The 17,943-nt window shown below is 48.2% G+C and overlaps 1 protein-coding gene across 1 annotated transcript in view; it reads right to left on the bottom strand.

Moving 5' to 3' along the window:
• EIF4A3 (eukaryotic translation initiation factor 4A3) overlaps positions 1-17,943 on the bottom strand; it is a 77,117-nt gene that overhangs the window by 10,418 nt on the left and 48,756 nt on the right. Inside the window, exons 7-8 of the mRNA XM_033938294.1 lie at positions 14,167-14,308; positions 10,718-10,856 (exon numbers count right to left, since the gene is read on the bottom strand). Coding sequence (XP_033794185.1) covers positions 10,718-10,856; positions 14,167-14,308 — 281 coding nt within the window. The remainder of the gene's footprint in view (positions 1-10,717; positions 10,857-14,166; positions 14,309-17,943) is intronic.

Here is a 17,943-nt window from a genome sequence, read left to right as displayed (position 1 = left end):
CTCCCACAGCAAAAAAAATATTCAAACACAATAACCAAAATAGCTGTGAATTATATGCAACGTCAAATGACCAAATGCATCAGTAATGGAAGAAAAGCCTCAGAACCCTGTCGGGGAGAAAAACCTTCCTCAGACTAGAAAGGGCAAAATCACTTCATCAGCCATCTTTGTGTGGGCTGTTTGAGCAATGTGTGCTGACTTGAGTATGTAAAGCTTTTGACATTCCACAATCTATGATTCTTGTTTTGCATTTTTTGTTCCACCACTTCTATTATAAAATTTTTTTCCATGGCTTGTACCAAGAAAATTCCACTAAACCTCAATATTGAAATTGCTTTTATGATTCACAACTTGACAAAAATTTTTATAGTTCTTGTAATGAGCAGCTGAGCCATCACTAAAATAGTGGATTCTGTTAACATTTGTTTTTGTCTTCAAAAACTCAATCAGCTTTTGAATAAATACATGAATGGATATTGAGGCATTTCAATGTAGTAAGCAACAAAGGGATGTAATGTAGCTTCTAAATTTTCCCAATGAAAGCCCTGTGCCGCATCTTATACAACAAAAGTAATTTTTAGCACAGTCCATCAGAATGATCAATTCACTTTCTTTTAAATTTGCTTTCAAGTATTCACTTTGATGCTTTGAAACGAAATTATTTGTCAGCTTCCAAATTTTGTTTGCAGGTTTGCCAATAAAATCATCCAATCCTTTAATGTTTCTTCCAAATTAACTGTCAGTCTTCCTCGCTGGGACAATTTTGGCATTGTTGCAGTTTACAATCTTTGGAGTTCAAATTGCAAACATTTTTTCCAAAAGCACTTTGTAGTTGTTTTTGATATTTGCACCTTGCAATATGAACTTGATGTTCTGATGTATAGTGCAAACATAGACAGAATGAGTTCCTGAAGCACCTACAGTTATACACCATTTTGGTCTAAGCTCACAAGATTTTGAGAATCTGATTTTGGCTCCATATTTATCACAATATGCTACATACACCTCTTTCAGATTGCTCAACAGCAACCGTCTTTGTATCTTGACTTGAACAGAAATTAAATTGTTCTTGCCAGGACACATTCTGCTAAATTTATTATCTTCATAAAACTTTCGTACCTCTGTCGACTACTTCTTTTGGCAACTGCTTACCAACTTTTGGGTCAGACAAGACACAAAATACCATGCTCTTCCTTGGACCATCTTTACCATATGTTCTGAAACTCCAAACTCAGAAGCTGTAGCTTTTATTGACCATGGGGCCAAAGTCAATATTTGAATTTTTTTTCCATTGGATATTCCAATTTTTTTCTTCCTTTCTTCAATCAGGTCAATGTAGTCTTGACATAAGATACATTCTGTGGTTTGACTAGACTATCCAACATCCTGAGCTGCTAGTTCAGCGGTAGAAGTTATTTAGTGCATTATCATATTTTGTACTTATTCTATTTTTTTGTTTCGTATAACCCATTATCTCTACTGCTTACTTTTGGAAATTTCAAAGGAGATTCGCTCATTGCAGATAAGCTTTGGTTAATCATGGCAGAAGTGTCCTTTCAAAGTCATCAGAACATGCAGATGATGCAACTGCAGTTTCTACCATTGAAGCAATTTCAGCTTTACATTTAGGGCAACTTTTATGACCCAGTTTAGTGGGGTCTTTTGTCAGTTGATTCAATTTATCAGCCATTTCGAAATCAACTTCCAAAAGTCCCATTTTGACTAGATGATTTTGTTTTCCAAACGGATTACAGAATTTCTTTTGCATCATCTCATTTTTGCTGTGGTACATTGCTTCATGATGCAAGCAGATTTGATCATCATCCAAGAGATTAATTTCTAACCGCTAAGTAGTGACTTGTCATCTGCTGATAATTGGTGTACCGATTTGAGCCCAACCTTTTTGAAATAAAATAAGCTATGACACTTCGGTGATGACTGTTTTCTTCCAACGAGGCATGTTGCTAGCGAACAGCCATCATCACCACTCAATTCAGTTGTTTCTATTATGAACTGATAAATAATTTGAATGAATTTAATGAGGCAAGAATAAATGGTAATATAGCAATATGCTAAACTCAAGTACTGCTTATTAAATCAAAAACAGCAACATGCTAAATCTGTGTGCTGCTTGCTAAATTTATAGATTTGATAATAGCTGTCATGTCAAACATACGAAGGATCTTCAAAAAGTTCCTACACTTTTAATTTTTTTACACATTATTTATAAAACTAGTCTTTAAGCCCGTTACATTAACAGGTGCTAGAATAGATGTGTCTGTCTGTCTGTGTTTCTTTCTCTCTCTCTCCTTGGCCGCTGTCTGTGTCCTTCTGTTTCCACCTCCCCTCCGAGCAAAGCTGTCTGCCCCCAGCACACTCCTCCCCCCGAAGCAGCCCCCTTTCCCTCTCCCTGTCTCTCCATGGCCCCTTCTATCTTCCCCCCAGAGCAAAGCTATCTGTCCCCAGCACACTTCCCCCCCCAAAGCAGCCCCCTTTTCCCTCTCCCTAACTGTCTCTCCATGGCCCCTTCTGTCTCCCCCCCAGAGCAAAGCTGTCTGTCCCCAGCACACCCCTCCCCCCCAAAGCAGCCCCCTTTCCCTCTCCCCCTGACCCCCTCTATTGTTCCCATTCTTACCCTCCCTCCATCCTGGCATCTTCTGGCCTGCTCCTCTTCAAAGCAGCCTGCGATCGTGGCTGGCTTTAACGAACCTCGCAGGCCGCTCTCCAATTCGGTAGCACATTCCCTCTGACGCGATCCCGCAGGCACGCTTAGGGTTTTATTATATAGGATATCACAAAAGCACAGTTACTTACCGTAACAGGTGTTATCCAGGGACAGCAGGCATATATTCTCACATGTGGGTGACGTCATCTACGGAGCCCCAGCGCGGACAGCTTTTCAAGCAAACTTGCTAGAAGTTTCAAGTTTGCACACTGCACCACGCATGTGCTAGCCTTCTTGCCCACTAGAGGGCGCATCCCCACCTCGTGGTCCTCAGTTCCATATCATAGCAAAGAAGCCATCCCCGGGGAGGTGGGCGGGTTGTGAGAATATATGCCTGCTGTCCCTGGATAACACCTGTTACGGTAAGTAACTGTGCTTTATCCCAGGACAAGCAGGCATGATATTCTCACATGTGGGTGACCTCCAAGCCAACCAAAAAAGGGCAGGTGGGAGGATGGCAAATAATGAAAACAGATTACGTAACACCGACTGGCCAAACCGGCCGTCGCTTCTGGACAAAGTGTCCAGACAGTAGTGGGAGGTGAACGTATGAACCGAAGACCAAGTGGCAGCTTTACAAATGTCCTCCATAGGCGTAGATCGGAGGAAAGCCACAGAAGCTGCCATCGCCCGGACTTTATGACCCGTAACACGACCCGCAAGCGAGAGACCAGCCTGAGCGTAGCAAAAAGAAATACAAGCAGCTAACCAGTTGGACAAGGTGCGCTTTGAAACCGGATGTCCCAAACGATTAGGATCAAAGGACAAAAATAATTGAGGAACCTTCCGATAAGACTTGGAGCGTTGGAGATAAAAGGCCAACGCCCTCTTACAGTCAAGGGTATGAAGCGCCGCCTCACCAGGATGAGAATGGGGCTTTGGAAAAAACACCGGAAGGACAATAGACTGATTGAGGTGGAAATCAGACACAACCTTAGGTAAAAATTTGGGATGGGTGCGAAGAACCACCTTATCATGATGAAACACCGTGAAAGGAGGATCCGCCACCAAGGACTGTAGTTCACTGATTCGACGAGCAGACGTGAGTGCAATCAAAAAGACTACTTTCCAAGTAAGAAACTTAAGATGCGACTTGTCGATGGGCTCAAAGGGAGGCTTCATAAGCTGAGCCAAGACCACATTAAGATCCCACACCACCGGAGGAGGTTTCAGAGGAGGATGGATATTCACTAGCCCCTTCATGAAACGCGTCACCAGAGGATGAAGAGAGAGAGAACGACCCTCAAGATGCCGATGGAATGCTGCAATGGCACTGAGATGTACCCGAATGGAAGTCGTTTTCAGGCCAGACTCAGACAAATGCAAAAGATATTCCAGAACCGAAGCCACAGGCACCGAATCTGGTTCCAGACTATTCAAAGAACACCAGGATGTAAACCTGGTCCATTTCTGAGTATAGCAAAGCCGAGTCGAGACCTTACGCGAGGCCTCTAAAACGTCCCTCACGGCCCGAGACACCGGAATCGAAGTCAGGGGGAGAGAAACCAAGCAGTCAGATGTAAGGACTGAAGATTGGGATGCAACAGCGAACCCCGACTCTGAGACAGCAGAGAGGGAAACACCGGCAGAAGCAGAGGTTCCCTGGTACTGAGTTGAAGAAGTAGGGAGAACCAGGGCTGCCTGGCCCAACGAGGCGCAATGAGGATCATGGAGGCTCCGGTCGATCTGAGATGAACCAGCGTTCTCAAAATCAGAGGAAACGGCGGAAACGCATAAAGGAACCTCCCCTCCCATTCGAGGAGGAAGGCATCCGCCTCGAGACGATCCGGAGAGTAAATCCGAGAGCAATAGAGGGGCAGCTTGCGAGTCTCCGGAGAGGCAAACAGATCCACCTGAGGAGTTCCCCAGCGGTCGAAAACCTCGCGAAGTACTCGGGAGTTCAGAGACCATTCGTGCGGCTGGAGAAGACGACTGAGTTTGTCTGCCAGCTGGTTCTGCTCTCCCTGAATGTACATCGCCCGCAGGAATATGTTCTGGGAGATCGCCCAGTCCCAAAGGCGGAGAGCCTCTTGACATAGAGGCCAAGAGCCCGTACCCCCCTGTTTGTTGACATAGTACATCGCTACCTGGTTGTCCGTCCGCACGAGTACCACCTGGTCGTGCAGTAGGTGGACAAAAGCTCGCGCAGCTAGAAAAATGGCGCGAAGCTCCAGCACATTGATGTGGCACCGACGGTCCTCGGCAGACCACAGACCCTGCGTCCTCAGACCGTCCAGGTGCGCTCCCCACGCGTACTCGGAGGAGTCCGTCGTCAAGACCTTGGTGTGAGGATGAACGAGAAACAGCAAACCCCCTGACAAATTGGAAGAGACGGTCCACCAACGGAGCGATCGACGTAAACAAGGAGTCACTGATATCCGGGAAGACACCGGATCGCGATCCTGTCGCCACTGCGACGCCAGAGTCCATTGCGCGATTCTCAAGTGCAAGCGAGCGAACGGCGTGACGTGAACCGTCGACGCCATGTGACCCAGCAAAACCATCATGTGCTGGGCCGACACCTGCGATTGCCCTTGACAATGGCGACTCCACCGAAGCAGAGTCTCCCGTCGAGGCGGGGGGAGAAAAGCGCGGAGGCGAACCGTGTCCAGCACGGCTCCAATGAACTGGAGAGACTGCGCCGGACGCAACTGAGACTTGGGGAAGTTCACTTCGAACCCCAGGTCCTGCAAAAGACTGATAGTCTGTCGGGTCGCTAAGATAACCCCCTCCCTGGACGGGGCCTTGATCAGCCAATCGTCCAGATAGGGAAAGACCTGCAGACCCCGCGAGCGCAGGGCCGCCGCCACCACCACCATACACTTGGTGAATACCCGAGGGGAAGATGACAGCCCGAAGGGAAGAACCCGATACTGCAGGTGCAAATCCCCGACCTGAAAACGCAAGAACCTGCGGCAAGCGGGATGCACCGGAACATGGGTGTAAGCTTCCTTCAAGTCCAGGGAGCACATCCAATCTCCCTCCTCCAAAAGTGGATAGAGAACCGGGAGCGATAACATGCGGAACTTCTCCCGGACCAGGAACTTGTTGAGCTTCCGGAGGTCCAAAATGGGGCGCAAGTCCCCGGTCTTTTTTGGGACCAAAAAGTAACGGGAGTAAAACCCCTGGCCCACCTGATCGCGAGGTACCACCTCGACCGCCCTGAGACTCAACAAGGCCCTGGCTCCCTCCAGGAGAAGGGCCAGCTGGTTCCGATTGGGAGGGCAAGCCCCGGGGGGCAAGTCCGGAGGCGGACAGGAGAAGTTTAGCGAATAGCCGTCTGAGATTATCCGGAGCACCCATGCGTCCGACGTGATCGCCGACCAGGCCCCGGCAAAGGCCGTCAGCCGACCCCCGATGGGGAGGGGGTGGCGCGATATTGCGGTGAGGGCCCGCCCCCAACCGCCTATCCCGTCAAAAGGACGGCGCGGCCTTGGCGGCCCCCTGCGCGGCAGGTTTAGAGGGGCCACCCCTACTCTGCTGGGGCTGTCTTCGAGGGGGCGGTCTGGAGAAGGCCGGTGTGGACTTCTGAGGGTACCTCCTCGGGGGCTGCCGGAAGGGACGCTGGGCAGGAGCCTTAGGCTTCGGCCGTACCAGAGAGGCCAAGGAGCGTTCCTGTTTGGACAGTCGCTCCGTCGCCGCATCCAAAGAGTCATCAAATAATTCCACCCCAACGCAAGGCAAGTTTGCCAGGCGTTCCTGCAAATTTGACTCCATCTCGAGGGTACGAAGCCACGCCAGCCGGCGCATGGCCACTGCACAGGCGGACACCCTCGAGGCGAGTTCAAACGCATCATAAACTGCGTGGAATAAATATAGGCGCAGCTGGGTCAGATTCGAACTAAAGGTGGCGAACCGGTCCCTATGCGACTCAGGCATCACCTCACGAAAAGAGGGGAGGTCCTTCACCATCGTACGGAGGAAGGAAGAGTACGAAAATGCATAGTTCAGGACCCTTGTAGCCATCAGAGAGTTCGCATAGAGACGACGTCCAAATTTGTCAAGGGTCCGGCCCTCCCTACTCGGCGGGACCGTCGCCGAGACCCTGGAGGGCTGCGATTTCTTGACCGCCGATTCCACTAGGAGCGAAGTATGGGAAAGTTGGCCCTTCTCAAACCCCTTGATGGGGAGGGTGCGATACTTAGACTCCATTTTGGAGGGGACCACAGCGACCGTCAATGGAGCCTCAAGATTCCTCAGGAAGGTCTGACAGAGGACCTTGTTAATCGGAAGGCGCGGGGACTCCCTAGGGGGGGCAGGAAGATCCTGCTCCTCCAAGAACTCCTTGGTGTAAGTGGACCCTTCAGACAAGTCAACACCCAAAGCCGCCGCCATATCCTGCACAAACCTCGTAAAGGATGAGGGTTTTGCAGGAGGAGAGGGAGACCGCGACTTCCCGGCGGAGCCGAAGGGAGAGGCCTCGTGGGAGTATCTGGGCTCCCTACCCGACCCCGACCCCAACGAGGCACAGTCCTGCGACCTCGACGGAGTCGGAGACCGGGTGCGTCTGAAGGAACCCCTCGGGGATCCCCCCGGGGTCCGAGGCACCGAAGCCCGACCCTTGGGCCCCGGCGAGGAAGCCCGAGAGCTCTCCCTGGCCGGAGACCGGAACAAAATGGGGTTATCGACACGCAGGTCCCGCACCTGCAAGGCATCGGCCCCGGCCGGCGACGAGCGACCACGCCGCCGAGGCGAGGTCCGAGACCGCTTGGCCTTCCTCGGCTTGCGCCTCGCCCGAGACCTGCCCGAGGGCGATGAACCTCGCGAGGACCCCGAGGACGAAGACGAGATTCTTCGCACTCGGCGCCCCTTGTCCTTTGGGCGCACGCTACGCTCCGGCGGATCCCGCGAAGCCGGGTCCGAGGGTACCGCCGAGGTCGAGGCCGTGGGCGCCTCGGGAGCCGAAGCCCCGGTACCCGAGGCCGAGGTCGCCAACTGCGGGGCCACCGAGGCCGAAGCCGCCGGGGCCGAAGCCGCCGAGGCCGAAGCCTGCTGCAGCTGGTCAATGGCCCCGGTGAGCTCCGAGGCGATCAACGCCCGGAGCAATTCTTGGAACACGGGGATTGACATTCCCTGTGGCAAGACCTGCCGCTGCTCCTCAGAGGGCGACCTCGGTCTCGAGTATTCCCTCGGGGCAGCGGACGCGGGCAACTTGGGCTTAACAGAGGCGGACCCACCCGCCGACGAGCCCGAGGATGGCTTTTTGGATCCTGGAGCTGAGGAGGGAAGCGGAGACTTACCCGAGGCCTTGGAAGAGGCCAGCTGCTTCGAAGGCATCGAGGCCCGAGGCGAAGCCGACGGTCCCGAAGCTGAGGTCGAGGCCGATGTCGAGGCCGAGGTCAAGGCCGGGGCCGAAGCCGAGGCCGAACTCGAGGCCTTCCCCGGAGGGGACTCGACAGAGAAAAGTTCTGCCATGCGGGCTTTGCGGCGTTTAAGTGCCCGCTTCTGGAAAGTGGCACACTTCTCGCAGGACGCCGTCGGATGTTGGGGCCCCAAACACCGCAAACAGCACCCGTGCGGGTCAGTAATTGAAAGAAGCCGTTCACAGCGCCCGCACTTTTTAAAGCCCGTTACGGGCCGGGACATGGGCCCAAAAGAGAGCCGGGAACAAGCGAGGTTCCTCGGCCACGGCTACCGGGAGCCCCCGGTAGCAACGGAACGAAAAGGTTTTTTTTTTTTTTTTTTTGAAAAAGAAAGAAGAAGACAAAAAAGCGCAGCGACCGTGCGAAAAATCCTACACAGCCGCGGCGACAGAAGGCACAATTAGCACAAATTCTCCACAGGGCTTCTGGCTCCGCGGATGAAAATGAACTGAGGACCACGAGGTGGGGATGCGCCCTCTAGTGGGCAAGAAGGCTAGCACATGCGTGGTGCAGTGTGCAAACTTGAAACTTCTAGCAAGTTTGCTTGAAAAGCTGTCCGCGCTGGGGCTCCGTAGATGACGTCACCCACATGTGAGAATATCATGCCTGCTTGTCCTGGGATAAAGCAAATTACATCACTACCTGCAATGTGAGCCGATTTACCTGACTAGCCAAATGACTTTCTACGACACACCCTCTTACCACTTCTCACACCCCAACAATTTTCCGTGAAAATATAAAACTGGAAACTTTTTGAAGAACCCTTGTATATAGCAAATATATATAGCGTTATACATTTATATAGGTATCATAAATGTTGAAAGACATAAAGTCTACAGTGGCTCGATAAAAACTTTGACTTATTTTTTGGCATTATTGCTAGCGTTGAAAAACAAAACCGTCACAGGGTTTGAAACATGCTCTTTCTAGTGGGAGTTGGTTTGAAGATTTTTCTAGATGACTCTTTTGTAAAAGCTGGTTAAAATACCCATTTTTTTATATTAAAAAAAAAAAAAAAATCACCAAATTTAAAGTGAAATTGTAAAGTAACGAGATTAGTTTATAAGTTGAAATAATATACAGTGGTGCCTCACACAACGAACTTAATTGGTTCCAGGAGCAAGTTTGTTATGCGAAAAGTTCGTTATGTGAAACGCGTTTTCCCATAACAATACATGTTAAAAAAAATAATTCGTTCTGTAGCATAAAATATGCTAAGATGACATAAAAAAAGATAAATTTATCTTGTTAGAGCTGGTGTTAGACACAACTGGGGACTGCAAAGTCCAGGCAGAGGCTTACGGCTCTCTTTGACCAGGGGGGACAGTTGCCCTAGTTGCACTACCCTAACCCTATTCCTGCTTTGTGTGACTGTGGTATTCTGTTAGCATGATATTTCTGTGTAGCATTCTATAATAATTTGGCTTATTCAATTTTCTTGATAGTAGAGGGGATATATGTGAAGGGGAGGGGAGACAGGGGTTTTGTTGATCCTTGCTGTGTATTATAAATCACCCCCCACATACTCCCCAGTACCTTTTTAATCATCCCCCCTCGGTACCTTTTTTAATTCCTCCCATCTTTCCCAGCCAGTGGCGTACAGGCCAGAAGCACAGAGATCAGGAGCAATTCCTCTGCACGCCTGTGTGGGCCCATGCCGATCTCCGAATGGCTGCAGTTAGTTCTTGTGAGTCCCGCGAGAGCTGACTGCAGCCATTCAGAGATCAGCGCAGGCCCAGGCAGTAGCACAGAAGGCTTGCTCTTGATCTCTGCGCTTCTGGCTGGGAAATTTGCTAGACCACCAGTTACGAGTGAGCGGGTGAGAATAAAGTTGCAGCAGTGGTGGCTTTTTTAAAAAAATATGTGGCGGCGGGGGGAGGTTTAAAAATATGCGGTGGCGGCAGAGGCTTAAAAATATGCAGCAGCGGCGGCAGGGGGGTTTAAAATATGTAGCGCCACTGCACAGGGAGCCAGGCGGAGAGAGGGCAGTTAAGGATGCAGCTCGGGCGACTTCGTTGTGTGAAACGAAGTTCGTTGTGGGAAGCAAGACCTGAAGTTCGTTGTGCGCAGCGTTCGCTGTGCGAGGCGTCCGTTATGCGAGGCACCACTGTATTTGAGAACAAAGTCTTGTCATAAAATAGACAAAAATTAACGTCATTATACCAAAAGTCACAGAAAGCTAAACTTTGAAATTTTTTAATGTGTCCATTTTTGCAATCCACTTTGAGGCATGTCAGTTAAAAAAAAAATGAGAATCTACATTAGCTCCAAGATCGCTAAATATGCTCTTAGTTTAACAGAGAGACAGGAGGGCCTTGCGAGAGCGAATTTAATGTGACAGGTGATACAAGAGCATTCATTACATTACATTACATTAGTGATTTCTATTCCGCTTAATGTGACAGGTGATACAAGTAGAGAAAAATAATCCTAGCTTTAGGTGATGATACTGGGTTCTTGATAGTGAAGAATAACTGCTTCATTCATTTGCTTTGTGTTATGAAATGTCTTAAATATCTTAGGTATATTTTATCATGTATACCACCTAGCACTGTAGCTATTTATGGTCTATAAATAAAATATAGGACATACCATATACCGTTTATAAGTGCAACATTTTCCAACATACCTTCCTCTTGGTGTTACAGAAGATGACTGCTTGAGTGATTGTCAGTGTATCATAAAGATCACACAAGGTATCAAACTTCCACTCCTCCCTCTCCACGGCCACAAAGAACTGTTTAATTCCTTCCAGAGTCAACTCATCACTAGAGAAGAAACAGAACACATGCAAAACTAATTGAGAGAACTCATGGAGCAGTTTATCAACAGAGGAGCAAATTAACATCTGTCTAGAAAGCCAGAACCAGTGTTCTTCCAAGAAATTTTTGCTAGCTGGGCAGCATGAAGGAGTAAATGAGTGGGTATAGGGAAGTATAATGGAGTATTATACAATTTTCTGTTAAGTTAGCCAAGCTGTCAGTAAAATTAGCCAGGTGACATGCCCATTCAAAAGGTCCTGGGGAGATCGGAGAACACTGCCCAAACTATGTAAAACATTCTAGCACAACATTAACTGAAAGCATCAATTCAGACTAATCAATCAGGACTTTCTCAGCATTACTTTAATGAATACCACCACCCATTAATCAAAAACTAAACCTAGGAAAAGAGGACTTGATATAACATAATAGATTTTTATAAATTTTGCCCTAGGTTGCTATGGTCTTGTCTTTGTGACTGCTTCATTAAACAGTAGCACTTGGCAGGACTATACCCTAACTAGTGGCAGCAAGTGAAATAGCTCAAGTTTTTAGCTATGATCAGCTGTCATGGTAATACTTCCACAATGTTGTTCAGCAAAAAGGTAAAAATAAATTGTCAGTTTATTAAAAAACAAAACAAACAGAAGTTACTGTAAACTGTGTGTTAAAATTTAAGGTAGTTTGTAAATAAAATGTAAAGCACATTGTAAAAGGATTGTGTAAAAATTGTTTAAGGACAACAGAATTTTACTTTAAAATTTATCAACAATTTAACACCTATTCCAATCCATAAATCCACGTGTCAGTCCCTCTGGCTGAACTCCAAAATTCAAATTAGCGGGTTTAAGGTCATCTGGAAACACTGGATGAAGGCAGGTATAAGTACTTTGGATGATATTATATTTGATGGCAAGCTGCTTGACTTTTCACGATTGCAACATAAATTTGGTCTTAATAAATCACAAAATTATAGATGGTTGCAGTTGAAGCAGGCCATTCAGGAGGGGTTCCCTGAATGGAAAAATCTTAATAATCAGCATAGTTTGCCGGTCTTATGTTTTCAGGTGGACATCCTAGGACACCAGGTCACTCAGTGGTATAAATTAATATCCCGGGGGGGGGGGGGGGGGTTAGGGATACTTTATGTTTTCTTATGCTTAAGAACAATTGTTGGGTATAAGGGGGAAGGGATATTTGATGTGAATTAGACTTTGATGGAATATTAAGTGATGTTAAAGTGTAAAGTGATTGTATCTTATGTTGCACTTATTGAAAGTTTTAAAAATGAATAAAGAATTTAAAAAAATAATAAAAAATGTAAAGCACATTCATTCTTAACAAAAAATAAATGTGAATATCATGTGGAACAGGTAATGCCATACCATATACTGTAGTCATTAATATCCATCAAGTATACATGTAAAAAGTAGGGCTGTATGTTAATCATGATAAATGCAGTGATTAATGTGTTTATTATTAATTCTGATTAATAACTGTGTTCTGCCTGACTTTTCCCTCCCCTCCCAGCATGGTCCTGTATCTCACCCGCAGATTTCAGGTGCCCCTTCCTTCACCCAATGTACCTTTGGAAAACCAAGCATGTTTTTTGGTCTTGCAGTACCACTGGAAGCTGTACTCAAAGGGAGTCTGAGGTCTGCACTAGGCCTTTTCCTCTATAAAACAGGAAGTTGTGTCAGAAGGGGCGAAGTAGGTCAGAGAGAAAAGCCCAGTGTAGGCTGCAGGCAGCCTTTGAGTATGGCTGCCACTATAGTGCAGAGCTAAAGAAATGTTTGTTTTCCAAAGGTACACCTGGGCTGGGGGGTTGGGGGGAAGTACCATGGGCAGGTCAAGGAAAGGAGGGAAAGATGCTCGACTGGGCAGAGGAGAGGCATGACAGAAAGCTGCAGACAGGTCGGGGAGGGAAAGATGTCAGACTGAGGGAAAAAAGGATGGAGAGAAGGGGAAAGATAAGAATGGGAAATATGTTGGACTCAAAGGGATGGAGAGAAGAGAGAGAGAGATAAAGAAAGATTAGTCAAAGCCAGCATGAGGAAACCCCAGCCAATACCGGAAAGACTTCTACAGTCTGTGTCCCACAAATGGCAGAAGACAGGTAAAGCTTTGGCAATTCCAGTGCTGTAGATCATTTTATTGTCACATACTATGAAAGCTCGATGGGGGGAGGGAGGGGTTTGAAGGAAGGGAAGACATCTTGAACGGTAAGTGGAATACTGTCAGTAATACTCAGAGTTTTGATTATAACCATGTATCATCCCCATCATGTTTGTCTGTCTAATTTGCCGAATCATAATGCTATGTTTTGACATCGTTTCAGATCCCATACTGCTCCTTGTGACCCTGGGCAAGTCACTTAATCCCCCATTACCCCAGGTACATTAGGTAGAGTGTGAGCCCACCAGGACAGATTGGGAAAAATGCTTGAGTACCTGAATGTAATTCACTTAGGCTATAAGTAGTATACAAATACTAAAAATAAAATAAATACTATATTGTTGGCATGGTGGAGACTTGACAACCAGCATTTAAACATAGGTGACTGCGGCTGCCCAAGCAGAGTGGCAGCAGCTCTGGCCACCTTGTTGGGCAGTCTGGATGGATCACACAGGTCTTTTTCTGTCATCATTTACTGTGTTACTTTGTAATGAACTTGGGGGTACAGAGAAGGAAGAAAAAGAGTAACGGATCTGATGGGAGAGAGGAAGGAGTGAGAGAGTGCTAGATCTGGGAGTGGAAGAAAGGAAGACATTGGGCCTTTAATCAGTGGTAAAGTCATGGTGGGGGCTTTAATCAGTGACAAAGCCAAGGAAGGAAGGAGGGCCTTGAGGACTTGGGCCCATTTTGGCTCAGGCCTTTTCCAAAGTTGCAGTACCTATTCAATGGCTGGTGGGGTAGCTGAAACCCCGCTGCCTAAGTCACCCCCTTCTCCTCGTAGTTCCTCAGAAGGAAGAAGTCAGTGGCGTGCATCTAGCAGCTGATGCAGGCACTCCCCAAGCATGCTGAATTTGTGCATGAACGTCCCCACCCCATATTTACTATCTGTGAAAAGCTCCTATATGTGTAATGAGAAATCAGGAAATTGTTACCTCACCTGTATTTTACTAGGAGAAACAAAACTTACGAGCTGCTGTTTCTAGATGGGTTATTTTAAGAGAAGCATCAGCTGCGCAACCTTATTCCACCTGATAAAAGACAGCTGACTTGTGCTTTCCTCCTCTCTTTTAGAGCGCCTAGGAATCACTGAGGCTACCCAGTGTGCAGGTTGCTATGGCAAGGCCAGGAGGCTCCTCCTCACCGTTTCACCAAGATGCGGATGGGATCTGTCATGAACTTGTTGGTCATCTCCAGGATCTCGTGCGGCAAGGTAGCACTGATAAGGCACACCTGGGTAGCAGGAGGCAGATATCTATACACATCATAAATCTGTTCCTTAAAACCTGCCAAGAAAATACACTCACTTAGTTCAAATTCTTTACCAAAATGTAAAAAAAAAAATAAAAGGAACATATACATAAGACATACTCAAAAGTCAACTAAACAGTATCTTATAGCATTAGATGCACTACTACAACATCTTAATCTCAGTACAATAAGGAACCATAAAAGCAAAATATAAAAAAAAAGAAAAAAGGGATGCTAATATGTTATAACAGCAGTTATCTAGGAAGAATTGGTAACTGCATTTCATTTAATCCCCTGTAGAAGGATAAAAGCTCTGTGATAGTGCCAAAATTCTAGAAATCCAACCCCTGCCTTATTCTCTGGACATTTTAAGTGTTTCTTTTTTTAAAGCTATGCATGGAATTCTCTCCCCAAATAATAGTCTACTCATGTAAGAGTATACCGTGCAGTATAGAAGACAACAAAAACCCAAAATATAATTGATTTGTAGTATAAAGACTATTTGAAGTATATGCACATTTGACTATATAGAGAGACATAACACTTTCAGGAGTTGCCTAATGATTAGCAGGCTGAGAAGCAGGAAAGCCAAGTTCAAATCCCTCCTTATGATCTTGAGCAAGTAATTTAACCCTTCATTGTATCAGGTTCAAACTTAAGATTGTATGCCCTCAGGGGACCCAAAAAAGCACAGTTACTTACCGTAACAGGTGTTATCCAGGGACAGCAGGCATATATTCTCACATGTGGGTGACGTCATCTACGGAGCCCCAGCGCGGACAGCTTTTCAAGCAAACTTGATTGAAGTTTCAAGTTTGCACACTGCACCACGCATGTGCTAGCCTTCTTGCCCACTAGAGGGCGCATCCCCACCTCGTGGTCCTCAGTTCCATATCATAGCAAAGAAGCCATCCCCGGGGAGGTGGGCGGGTTGTGAGAATATATGCCTGCTGTCCCTGGATAACACCTGTTACGGTAAGTAACTGTGCTTTATCCCAGGACAAGCAGGCATGATATTCTCACATGTGGGTGACCTCCAAGCCAACCAAAAAAAAAGGGTAGGTGGGAGGATGGCAAATTATGAAAACAGGTTACGTAACACCGACTGGCCAAACCGGCCGTCGCTTCTGGACAAAGTGTCCAGACAGTAGTGGGAGGTGAACGTATGAACCGAAGACCAAGTGGCAGCTTTACAAATGTCCTCCATAGGTGTGGATCGGAGGAAAGCCACGGAAGCTGCCATCGCTCGGACTTTATGACCCGTAACTCGACCCGAAAGCGGGAGATCAGCCTGAGCGTAGCAAAAAGAAATACAAGCAGCTAACCAGTTTGACAAGGTGCGCTTCGAAACCGGGTGTCCTAAACGATTAGGATCAAAGGACAAAAACAATTGAGGAACCTTCCGATAAGACTTGGAGCGTTGAAGATAAAAAGCCAACGCCCTCTTACAGTCAAGCGTATGAAGCGCCGCCTCACCAGGATGAGAATGGGGCTTCGGAAAAAAACACCGGAAGGACAATAGACTGATTGAGGTGGAAATCAGACACAACTTTAGGTAAAAATTTTGGATGAGTGCGAAGAACCACCTTATCATGATGAAATACCGTGAAAGGAGGATCCGCCACCAAGGACTGCAGTTCACTAATCCGACGAGCAGACGTGAGCGCAATCAAAAATACCACTTTCCAAGTGAGAAACTTAAGGTGCGACTTGTCGATGGGCTCAAAGGGAGGCTTCATCAGCTGAGCCAAGACCACATTAAGATCCCACACCACCGGAGGAGGTTTCAGAGGAGGATGGACATTCACTAAACCCTTCATGAAACGAGTCACCAGAGGATGAAGAGAGAGAGAACGACCCTCAAGGTGCCGATGGAATGCAGCAATGGCACTGAGATGTACCCGAATTGAAGTCGTCTTCAGGCCAGACTCAGATAAATGTAATAGATAATCCAGAACCGAAGCCACAGGCACCGAACTCGGTTCCAGACGATTCAAAGAACACCAGGACGTAAACCTGGTCCACTTCTGGGCATAACAAAGCCGAGTCGAGACCTTGCGCGAGGCCTCCAAAATGTCCCTCACGGCCCGAGACACCGGAATCGAAGTCAGGGGGAGAGAAACCAAGCAGTCAGATGTAAAGACTGAAGATTGGGATGTAACAGCGAACCCCGACTCTGAGACAGCAGAGAGGGAAACACGGGCAGAAGCAGAGGTTCCCTGGCACTGAGTTGAAGAAGCAGGGAGAACCAGGGCTGCCTGGGCCAACGAGGCGCAATGAGGATCATGGAGGCTCCGGTCGATCTGAGATGAACCAGCGTTCTCAAAATCAGAGGAAACGGCGGGAACGCATAAAGGAACTTCCCCTCCCATTCGAGGAGGAAGGCATCCGCCTCGAGACGATCCTGGGAGTAAATCCGAGAGCAATAGATGGGCAGTTTGCGAGTCTCCGGAGAGGCAAACAGATCCACCTGAGGAGTTCCCCAGCGGTCGAAGACCTCGCGAAGTACCCGGGAGTTCAGCGACCACTCGTGCGGCTGGAGAAGACGACTGAGTTTGTCTGCCAGCTGGTTCTGCACTCCCTGAATGTAAACCGCTCGCAGGAATATGTTCTGGGAGATCGCCCATTCCCAAAGGCGAAGAGACTCGTGACACAGAGGCCAAGAGCCCGTACCCCCTTGTTTGTTGACATAGTACATCGCCACTTGGTTGTCGGTCCGCACGAGTACCACCTGGTCGTGCAGCAGGTGGACAAAAGCTCGCGCGGCCTGAAAAATGGCGCGAAGCTCCAGCACATTGATGTGACATCGACGGTCCTCGGCCGACCACAGACCCTGCGTCCTCAGGCCGTCCAGATGAGCTCCCCACGCGTACTCGGAGGAGTCCGTGGTCAGGACCTTGCTGTGAGGTGGAACGAGAAACAGCAAACCCCCGGACAGATTGGAAGAGCCGGTCCACCAACGGAGCGATCGACGTAAACAAGGAGTCACTGATATCCGGGAAGACACCGGATCGCGATCCTGCCTCCACTGCGACGCCAGAGTCCACTGCGCGAGCCGCAGGTGCAAGCGAGCGAAAGGCGTGACGTGAACCGTCGACGCCATGTGACCCAGCAAAATCATCATGCTCTGGGCCGACACCTCCGATTGCCCCTGACAGTGGCTGCTCCACCGAATCAGAGCCTCCCGCCGAAGCGGGGGAAGAAAAGCGCGGAGGCGAACCGTGTCCAGCACGGCTCCAATGAACTGGAGAGACTGCGCCGGGCACAATTGAGACTTGGGAAAGTTCACTTCGAACCCCAGGTCCTGCAGAAGACTGATAGTCTGTTGGGTCGCTAAGATAACCCCCTCCCTGGACGGGGCCTTGATCAGCCAATCGTCCAGGTAGGGAAAGACCTGTAGACCCCGCGAGCGCAGGGCCGCCGCAACCACTACCATACACTTGGTGAATACCCGAGGGGACGACGCCAGACCGAAGGGAAGAACCCGATACTGCAGGTGCAAATCCCCGACTTGAAAACGCAAGAACCTGCGGCAAGCGGGATGCACCGGAACATGGGTGTACGCTTCCTTCAAGTCCAGGGAGCACATCCAATCCCCCTCCTCCAATAGCGGATAGAGAACCGGAAGCGATAACATACGGAACTTCTCCCGGACCAGGAACTTGTTGAG

Source organism: Geotrypetes seraphini, chromosome 3 (genome assembly GCF_902459505.1).
Source record: "Geotrypetes seraphini chromosome 3, aGeoSer1.1, whole genome shotgun sequence".
NCBI classification, from domain to species: Eukaryota; Metazoa; Chordata; class Amphibia; order Gymnophiona; family Dermophiidae; genus Geotrypetes; species Geotrypetes seraphini.
This window is presented reverse-complemented; position numbering and strand designations above follow the sequence as displayed.